The 10,492-nt window shown below is 59.2% G+C and overlaps 1 protein-coding gene across 1 annotated transcript; it reads left to right on the top strand.

Moving 5' to 3' along the window:
* Positions 1-408: 408 nt before the first annotated feature.
* Positions 409-10,452, top strand: PROZ (protein Z, vitamin K dependent plasma glycoprotein). Its single transcript, XM_020896380.2, has 8 exons — positions 409-1,453; positions 2,506-2,669; positions 4,955-4,979; positions 5,365-5,478; positions 6,557-6,688; positions 6,971-7,056; positions 8,217-8,334; positions 9,093-10,452. The coding sequence occupies exons 1-8, from the start codon at positions 1,375-1,377 to the stop codon at positions 9,692-9,694; spliced, it is 1,320 nt and encodes a 439-aa protein (XP_020752039.2). The 5' UTR covers positions 409-1,374; the 3' UTR covers positions 9,695-10,452.
* Positions 10,453-10,492: the final 40 nt, after the last annotated feature.

Here is a 10,492-nt window from a genome sequence, read left to right as displayed (position 1 = left end):
GGAGACAGAGCTGGTCTCGAGGTGGACCTGTGGCCAGGCCTGCGCCCCAGGATAGCCAGTCCGCCGGGCGTCTCCGAGGAAGTCTCCTCTGGGAACAGAGAGGAGCAGGAAGCTGACAGAGAGGAAACCTGGGGGACAGGGTCTCACCACCCTCCCAGGAGTGGTGGCCCCCTCGCCAGCACCTGCAGTCCCTCTGGGGGGGACACAGGAGCGCAGGGGGTGCAGAGGCCCAGCGCCGGGGGCCGGCACACGCAGGGTCCCTGAGGCCCCCAGGGGCCGGCCTGCAGCGGGTGCAGCCCCCAGCCCTCGGGGCTGCAGGGTGGGGCTCTCACGACGGCCGCTGAGCCACCCCGATGGGGGCCCAGAGCCCCAGGGAAGGTCGTCCTGAACCGCAGGCAGGACAGCGCAACTCCGGACAGGAGCCAGGGCACGCCATGACCACATGGGGGTGTGCCCGCCAGGACAACGCCCAGAGGGCTCAGCGGGGCCTCCACGGTGCCCACATCCAAGACCGAGACAGCCTGGTGCCCGGGAAACACGCCGCACCAGTCTGAGGGAGACAGACAGAGGGTGCGCGGCGGGGGCGCGTGGAGTTCTCGCCAGGGACCTTAGCAGGCGGGAACCCGACACCCGGGCTGTGCAGGGATGGAAGGAGAGACCGGCAGCCAGAGAGACAGAGACCCAGAGATGGACGGACGCAGTGTCCCCGGGTGGACTCCGGGCTGACCACCCTGTGCGTCTGCTGTCCCCGGCACAGTCAGCGTACTGCTGCCCTCACGTGCTGAGCGTGGTTCTCAGTGCGCGTCCCCATGTGGCACTTGGCACCCCAGGGAGCTGGTCTCCCTGGGAGGCGGTGGTGGGCTCCCCTGCCCTTGACAGAAAACCCCACAGGCCCGGCCTCCCCACCCGGGCCCGGCCGGCCTTGTGGACCTCGTGAGGCCCCTGGCCCTGCCCCCGAGGGCCTGCCTTAGCCTCCTCCCCGGGGGCGCGGTCTGCTCACTGCTGTATTCAGGTTCCTCCCAAAGGCGGCCCCGGTGACCAGCTTGTCCTAAACAGCCCGGGTTCCACTCTCTTGGCTCTCATTCCCGCACCAGGGAGAGGTGAAACCTCCCCGCATCCTCGCCGGAACGCTGACAGGCTCCCACTTCCACTCCCACGAGCCAGCTCCACGTCCCTCTGCCTTGGGCTTCCATTTCTCCGTCATTTTCCCTCTCTGCTTTAACAGAGAAACACGGGAGTGGAGCCTTCACACGGAACCCTGACCGTGCTGACGCAGTTCCTCTCAGGGCAGCCTCTCTCTGCGGGGTTGGCTCTCTGCCCCCACGCGGCTGCCCTGCACAAGGAGCCGGTGGGGACTTTGGCTGCGGGCTGACCATGGCCGGCTGCATCCCGCCACCGCTCGCCATCCTTGGGGTCCTAGCCCTTCTCGCCCCGCACGCCGCCTGGCCCACAGGTAGGTGTACTCGGGCACTGTGGCGGGGGGCCGGGGGGCGCTCTGGGGCTTTCTCTGGGAGCAGAGGAGCCCCAGTAGGACCAGGGTGGCCTGTGCCCAGCTCCCAGTCTCTGCTATTCGTGTCGAGTATGTCGGAAGTAACAATGTCCTTTGGGGTCCCCAGGGGCCCAGACAGAGCTAGCTGCCAGGTCTGGGGCTCAGGACAGGATGGGGCACAGCTTCCGAGGAGCTCTGAGGGGACCCCAGCCCCTCCAGAGCCCCTGCCCGGGGCCCCACCCGCCTCTTCAACCTTCCTATACCTCTGAACCCAAACCAGCGACTGCAGACCGGGGACCCTGGACCCCTGCCACCCATCTGGCCACGGTGCCTCCTCCCCAACTGGCAGCCAAAGTCAGGTTGCCGGGAGTTCAAAATACACCCGATTGCACAGCTTTAACACAGAAATCAGAATGCAAATTTAGTTTCTTTCAACAGTTGTGTCTTGAAACAGTAGTATTCTGGATCTGTTGGTTAGATAAGTATATTATTAAAATGACTGCAACCTCCTAACGGCCCGAGTGGACCCAGGAGGAGAACCCTGCCCAGCCTAGGCCGCCCTTGGCACTGCTCAGAGGAAAGATACACAGTCCCCGAGGGGACAGGGTCGCTGGTGGAGAACCTCTTCCTGAGATTCAGTCACTGCTCTCGGCCTGGGGTCTGGAAACAGCAGTAATCTTGTGTCCCGTCCGCCTCAATGGCAGAGCCGCAGTCTTTCTCTAATTGGGTTCAGCTGGAAATAGAGGGCTTTCGTCCCGGCAGAGGACTGCCCGGAGGACACAGCCTGCTCTCCGCCCCGTCCTCCTGGGCGCCCGCCCTCCTCTGCTAAGCTCCATCCTGCTCACCTGGCTGCACGTGAAGGGCTGGGACCCGGTGTCGTCAGGAGCAGGAGGACAACGTTGGTCTTCCGGGTCTGAGGGCCACGCGTGGGTCTGCCCGCCCGTCGCCCAGAGCCGGGCCCTCAGGCCTCGGCCGCAGCCGCACTGAGGCGCCTGCACCCCCGTCCCACCCTGCAGTTTTTCTTCCCGCATCGAAAGCGCACCAACTTCTGGCCAGGTGGAGGCGAGCCGGCTCCTACCTCTTAGAAGAGCTCTTTGAGGGGCATTTAGAGAAGGAGTGCTTCGAAGAGATCTGCGTCTATGAGGAGGCGAGAGAAGTGTTTGAACATGACGAGTCCACGGTACGCATCCCCGCCACACACTCACCCGCTTTCCGATGACTCTGCTGCCTTAGGGGGCGCGCTCTCCCAGAGACTCAATGAAGGAACCTACTCACGTCCCTGGGAGGTTGATCTAACCCGGGTGTACAGACGAGGAACTGGACATTGCAGGGAAATCACTCTCCCAGCCTGTCGGTGGGGGACCCCGATGGCAGCTTAGTCCCCCTAAACCCCGTAAACTCTTCCTTCAGATTCAGCAAGTTAGCACAGTGAGTAGCCGGACTCCTCACAGAGGGCGCTCACCTGTCAGGACTCTGACAGACTTTAGTACTTTTAATAGAGATGAAATGGTTTCAATGTATCAACAACACAAAAATCCTCCTTAGGATGCCTCCACGGTAAGAACATCTCTCATAATCAGCAACTTGGATCAGAAGTGATGACACGTACACTAAAGACCAGGCGGAGATCTCCCCTGTCTCAGTTACCCAGAGGCTTGTCGGGGGCAGACAGAGGGGCTGGGTGTTTGTGCGTAAATTCTCAGAACAGCAAACTATGTAACATGCTTTACATATCAAGGCAGCAATATTTAAAGTTGATTCTGAACAAATGTTGACCTGTTTCTTGAATATATATTATATATATATATATATATATATATATATATATATTTTAAGGGGGCTTCCCTCATAGCTCAGTCAGTAAAGAATCTGCCTGCAATGCAGGGGACCTGGGTTTGATCCTGGGTTGGGGAGATCCCCTGGAGAAGGGAACGGCAACCCGCTCCGATATTCTGGCCTGGAGAATCCCATGGACAGAGGAGACTACATGGGCTACAGTCCGTGAAGTCCCAAGAGTCGGACACAGCTTAGCGACCAAACCACCACCACATGTGTTTTAAGAGCTGCTTGTGTGTCGTTTGCTTTGGCTGTGGCGCGGCTTCTCCGCTGCAGGCTTTCTCTCTTGTGGCGGGTGGGCACCCTCTCCCTCGCGCTGCTCCGGCTTCTCGGCGCGGCGGCTCCTCTTGAGGAGCACGGCTCTGGGCTCGTGGACTCAGCAGCTGCGGCCTGAGGGCGCTAGAGCGCTGGCTCAGTCGCTGTGCATGCAGGCTTAGGTGCTCCGAGGTGCGTGGGGTCTTCCTGAGCCAGGGGTGGAACCTGTGTCCTTTGCATCGGCAGGCAGACTCTTTACCATGGGACCAGGGAAGCCTCTCTCTAATATATTTTTTAGCTGTTTTAAAATATATTTTCTCGGATGCCCATGTATAAAAAAATTCTTCTGAAATAGACCATCTTTCATAGAACTGGGAGAAATGAAAACTTCCTGGTGAAGGGAAAGCTGGGCTCACCCCCTGAGGCTGCAACACTACTCGAGCTGTTGGAAGCTGGGGATGGTGTGTGGCCTGTTCATGCACTTACCTCCAGGCTTTAAGCCTGAGTAGTCTCCTGCCTTTAGATGCCCCGCCAGAAAATAACACCTCCCATACGCAATTTACAAATGTCCATCATTGTTGAATTGGCTTATAAAATGGAAAAAGCAGTGTGAGTCTCTCACATCTGCATCCGGTACTCTGTGGAGTGGGACCCTGGAGACGACTGGGAGGGGAGGTGCTCAGGAGGCCATGGGGTCTGAGCTGCGTCTCAGCTACTGACTGTTTCCCTTCCTCAAGTGGGTCGCAGCAAATCCACACCGAACAGGACGTGGAGCACACGCTGCCGCGGATGTTCAGTCGCTCAGTCCTGTCTGTCTTCAATGGACTGCAGCCCACCAGGCTCCTCTGTCCACAGGATTTCCCAGCAAGAATACTGGAGTGGGTTGCCATGCTCTCCTCCAGGGGATCTTCCTGACCCAGGGATTAAACCCGCATCTCCTGCATTGCAGGCAGATTCTTTACTGAGCCACCTGGGAAGCCTGGAACATATATTAAAGAGGGCATTAAGTAGATGTAGCTTCGTTGGTGGCTTAGCTGGTTAAAGAGTGTGCCTGCAAAGCAGGAGACCCGGGTTTAAACCCTGGGTGGGGAAGTTCCCCTGGAGAAGGAAATGGCAACCCATTCCAGTGTTCTTGCTTAGAGAATTCCACGGATGGAAAAGCCTGCCAGACTATAGTCCACGGGGTCACAAAGAGTCAGACACGAGTAAGGGGCTTTGCTTCACTTATAAATGTAGAGGATTTCATATTCTTTGTCTCAACCAGCATTTTCCTAGTAAGTGAACAGAGTCAGCATTTTCCTATCTTCAAGCCCAGCCCCAGGAGGTGGGAGAACAGGTGTCTGATTCCTAACGCTCTTATGTTCACTCGGACAGGATGAATTCTGGAGGACATACATGGGTGAGTGTCCCCTCCACCTGGCCCACTGTCTTCTCTGCTTTTTGCTTTGATTGGAGGAGACAGCACACTCTTCAGGGTTGGGAACTCGAGGCCAGAGGGTTCCCCGTGTCCAGCCTTGGGGTCCTGGACCTTGACCAAAGGAAGGGCCCCGGGCCGCGGGGTGAGGGGGAAGCTTGCCCGCTCCCCGGGCTCCCATGGGCCTTGTGCAGACGGCCTGAAGCCGGCTAAGTTACGGAAGGTGAGGCTTGGGGGTGCTGTCTGGGGACCACGGTGACCGGGGGTCTCCAGGAGGCCTCTTGGCAAGGAGACGGGTCCTAGAGGGGCAGGCGGGCCAGCTGGGCCGGGGGCATGAGGGGGTCACCCATGCGGGGCGTCCTATCCGCAGGCGGCTCCCCTTGTACCTCCCAGCCTTGTCTCAACAACGGGTCCTGCCAGGACACCATTCGCGGCTACGCCTGCACCTGCGCACCGGGCTATGAAGGCCCCAACTGCGCCTTCGGTGAGCCCCGCCCCTCCCCGGACCCCCACCCCCTCCCGGGACCCCTGCCCCTCCCCTGTACCCCCCACTCCTCCCCCAGAAGTCCCCTTCCCGGGACCCCGCCCTTCCTGGTATCCCCGCCCCTCCCCCGGGACCCCTGCCCCTTCCAGGGACCCCCGCTCTGCCCCCCCACCCTCGCCCCTCTCTGGGCCCCCGCCCCTCCCCCGAGGGCATGGTTCCCTGGGTCGTCCGTCCTCAGCTTCGTCACCTGATGTCCCTTAAACATTGGGTGTTGGGGCGCCGGGGAGGAGGTGGGGGGTGGGGGGGGGCAAAGCCGATTCCCGCCAGAGACCCCTTCATGCAGAAATGAACTTGCTCTGTCCTCGATGTTAATGCGGAACCTGCCAGCGCTCTGCTCCAGCGGCCTCCCTGAGAGCTTGGCCGGTGCTGGGAGGGCACCCCAAGTGCAGTGCGCAGAGCAGGGCTCCCAGCTTCACTCCACATGCGCCCCTGCCCGTCCCGACCCCCACCTCAAAGAAGCCCCTTAAGAACTCTGGCTGCCGTGGCGGGCAGTGAGCCCACAGAGGGCCCACGCGGACCCTTGTGCGGGGCTCGCAGACCCTGCCCCACCTGCCGGCTCCACCCCCGTTCATTCCTGACACGGAGCGGAAACACTCACACGAGCACGACTGGAGTGAAAAGCCAGAGCCCCACGCTCAAGGACAGTTCAGTTCAGTTCAGTCGCTCAGTCGTGTCCAACTCTTTGCGACCCCATGGACTGCAGCACGCCAGGCCTCCCTGTCCATCACCAACACCCGGAGCTTACTCAAACTCAGGGTCCATTGAGTGGGTGACGCCATCCAGCCATCTCATCCTCTGTCGTCCTCTTCTCCTCCCACCTTCAATCCTTCCCAGCATCAGGGTCTTTTTAAATGAGTCAGTTCTTCGCATCAGGTGGCCAAAGTATTGGAGTTTCAGCTTCAGCGTCAGTCCTTCCAATGAATATTCAGGACTGATTTCCTTTAGGATGGACTAAAGGATAGTTCAGAATGGCTATTTCCAGGGTAATATTTTTGGTTTCCCCCTTTTCTCTTTTTAGCTAAGAACGAATGTCACGCTCTGAGGCTGGACGGGTGTCAGCACTTCTGCCACCCCGGACCAGAGTCCTACTCCTGCAGCTGTGCAAGGGGCCACAAGCTGGGCCGAGACCACAGGTCCTGCCTCCCCCACGGTGAGCCCCCTGCCCCGTACCCCGGGCCTTCCTCTCAGCGACTCTGAACGCCCACCTCCCCTGCTGTGGCTGGGGGTGGGGAGGGGGCTTCCCAGCCCCAGCCAGGCTCCCCTACCCGCCCCCCCACCATCTCTGAGAGCAGGTATGAAATCCCACCTGCTCTGCATATACACGAAGTGTATGGGCACCGCGGAGCAGGCTGGAAGGGTCAGAGCCATGTTCACCCCGCCGCCTGCCCGGGGAGGCACTGACCTTCCTTTCTGTGTGGCCGCCACAATGAAGACAGGTGTGCGTGTGGAACCCTCGGTTCTGAGTGCTGCCAGAGGCCCCAGCAAAGCCAGCAAGACCTTCCACCTTTCCCGTGGCAGGTAACAGAAACACATTTTAATCTTCCCTTACGTTTCACCTGTCTTTTCTCTCTCCTTTCTTTGATTTAGGTAAACTACCTACAACCTCCACATCCCACTTCAAAGCACTTTCTCATGCTGAACTCACAGCTTCAGTGTCTTATGTTTTAACTTAGCAACACATGAAGTTATGATGTTGACACTTCTCCCAAACTATTTCAAGCACTTTCCTTTATGCTCATCTGCTACTTTGACCAGTATTTTCTTCTTTTCTTGCTTTTCCAGTACCCCCACAAAATAAGCACCATTTTTAGTAATACCAGCAATCTACCACCAATGTGGGTTTGGGTTTACCTACATTTTGCATTTTCCTTGCATCCCAGGTCTCTAATACAGATCACCCCGTTCTTCCTCAGCCGTGTCAAGAGAAACACCAAGTTGGCCACAGACCTGACTTAAATTTTCTAGCAGCCACGTGCATAGAAAGCGGGTGAAATTAATTTTGATGATGTGCTTTACTCACCTCAACACGTCTACATATTATTTCAACACGTAATGAACAGTTTAAAAATTGAGATATTTACGTTTCCTCTTTCTACCTAAGTCTTGGCTCCCGGGCGTGTACAGTACAGGATTTCTCACTTGCAGCACATCCTGGGTTGGACCAGTGGATCGCAAGTGCTCAGTAACCATACTGACCTTCACTTGACAGAGAGCTTCACGGGTTGCTCTAGCCCTAGCAGCCCGGCTGCGCTCAGCCCGCAGCGCGTGCGCGTGCGCACGCGTGTGCAGGCGCGGAGCGTGTCTCCCTCCCCCGAGCTTACTCGCGGGTCTGGCCGGTGGAAGCACGCAGCAGCTGTGTGGAGGCCTGGCCAAGCGACGGCCGCAGCTCAGTGACCACCAGGACTGGAAGGGTCAAGGGGGGGGAGCTCAAATGAGGGGCGAGCCGGGGCGGGGGCCCGGTCTCCCCAGACTGCACCTTTGCTGCCTGTCCCCCCACTCGAGCCCGCACATCCCTCGCTCACCTCTCCCCTTCTCGCCGCGCCTCGCCCGCTGACGGGCCTCAGTAATGGGCGCGCTGGGCTGGCTGGAGGGTGTGCGACCACCTTCTCAACCACAGCACCGTGCTGCCCCAAATGCTGCAGACACTAACTCTTTCTTGTCTGTTTTGGTTTTTAAAGGTAAAACTAACAAATTCTGAAGGAAAAGACTTCTGCGGGGGTGTTCTAATACAGGACAACTTTGTGCTGACAACAGCTAAATGCTCACTACTGTACAGAAACATCAGTGTGAAAACGAGTGAGTACTTTGTCATTCAGTTTCATAAGATGGCACCAGAAACAAAAACGATCCTATGTAGAAATAAAAGTGAAAGTGAAGTCGCTCAGTCGTGTCCGACTCTTTGCGACCCCACGGATTGTAGCCCACCAGGCTCCTCCATCCATGGGATTTTCCAGGCAAGAGGACTGGAGTGGGGTGCCGTTTCCTTCTCCAGGTAGAAATAAAAAGAAGCCCTTTACTCTCGAATTCTTGTTTCTAATGAAATACAGACTCGGTTTAGCTTCCCGCTGGTGAGATCACTCATGCAATCAAAGCAATGGGGACTAGCTAGCGGAATTCTGGGCACAGGACGCAGGCAATGCGGAATTTGACAGCCGAGGAAAGGGGCCCTTGGTTTGACGCTGAAGTGGAGCATTCAGGACCCCCGTCCTCACGGGGGCCTGGGCTGTGTTGCGAACTGCTCCCCAGTCCCCAGGACCCGCGAATAGGGAATGCATTTTACCCTCCTTCCTCTGACATTTTTCAGTCAACAGGCCGTCAGCCTAGAAAATGACTCCTGAACAGGCAAGGCTGATTCGCTCTGAGAGGGTCTTCCTAATTTCTTCCGACCTTTCAGCCTCCCCTCACTGTGCTCCGGCCGCGCCCCCAGGATGCCTCACTTGGAGTGTGGGAGAGGCACTCCGGTCCGGGGCGGATGGCGCAGGAGGGGCGGGGGCGGGGACGCAGGGGAAGGGGGCGCAAGGAGTCGCCCTGAGCCCGGCCCCGCCTCCTTCCAGGTTCCGACTTTCCGGTGCGCGTGAAGGGCGTCCACGTGCACACGAGGTTCGAGGCGGACACCGGGCACAACGACGTGGCCCTGCTGGACCTGGCGCGGCCCGTGCGCTGCCCCGACGCCGGGCGGCCAGTCTGCACGGCCGACGCGGACTTCGCCGAGCGCGTCCTCCTGCCGCAGCCGGGCGTCCTGAGCGGCTGGACCCTCCGCGGCCGCGAGATGGTACCCTTGCGGCTGCGCGTCAGGCACGTGGAGCCCGCGGAGTGCGGCCGCGCCCTCAATGCCACGGTGACCACACGGACCAGCTGCGAGCGGGGCGCGGCAGCCGACGCGGCGCGGTGGGTGGCGGGCGGCGCGGTGACCCGGGAGCACCGGGGCGCCTGGTTCCTCACCGGCCTGTTGGGCGCCGCGCCCCCCGAAGGGCCCGGGCCGCTCCTGCTCATCAAGGTCCCTAGATACGCGCTCTGGCTCCGGCAAGTCGCTCAGCAGCCGAACCTCGCCAGGCCGAGAGGCGGCCAGGGCCAGGGGCGCGGCGGGGAGCCAGTGCCGGGTGATCTCGGTGGGCGGTGGGCGCCTACGGCCCTTCCTCCGGGCCCTCTCGTCTGACCTGAGCCCTTCGTAGGGAAGGAGGCGTGTCCACCAATAAAAACAGACCCCAAACAGCGCTCTCCTAAACCGGCTGGGGAACCGGGGTTCAATCCACCAGCAGCGACTCTGGGTTGGGGGGGGTGGGGGCAGTTGCGCACACAGCGACCTCCCAGCTCTACTGGGGGCGGGGGGTGGGGGGACGCGGGTGGAGCTCGGGGAGGAGGCGGCGCAGGGGAGGAACTAGGGCCTGTGCACGGCTCACGTCTGGGGAGAACTTCTGCATGGAGGGTCTGCAGGCCCCAAGAGGGCAGAGCGGCCCCGAACCCACCAGCGAGTCCCACCCAGACTGCAGCTCCCCTCCCCCACAGACAGGACCCTCCCCCACCTGCACCCAAGTGACAGCAAGAGCACGTGGATGGACGTGCTGTGTACTTACGCCGTCATTTCTAAGCCAGGAGGCGCCTGGCTCACCGAGAATGGAGGGGCCCTCACGACTGAGCTCCCTGGACCCCAGGGTGGGGCCTCGCGGTGGGTGGGATCCACAGGCTCATGCGTGAGGCACCGCGCTGCTGGGTAAGGCAGCGTTGTTTTAAGGGGTTAGAATTGTGATTTATACATTCTTCTGACTGGAAAACTGGTAGGATTTCAAAGTCTACTGTTCCTCCATTGCCTTCCTTTGTTTTTGCCAAGGTCCTTTCAGAGAAATGGGCCAGTGCATCTGCAGATTGGCCAAAAAACGTTAATTCTGGGATTAAAGTATAATATCAGAAATGAAAGTGTTTTTGAATTGTTACTTAAAAATCTGAATTGTGTTTA

Source organism: Odocoileus virginianus, chromosome 8 (genome assembly GCF_023699985.2).
Source record: "Odocoileus virginianus isolate 20LAN1187 ecotype Illinois chromosome 8, Ovbor_1.2, whole genome shotgun sequence".
Classification (NCBI taxonomy): domain Eukaryota; kingdom Metazoa; phylum Chordata; class Mammalia; order Artiodactyla; family Cervidae; genus Odocoileus; species Odocoileus virginianus.
The sequence above is the reverse complement of the archived record's forward strand: the minus strand, read 5'-3'. Positions and strand labels throughout refer to the sequence as shown.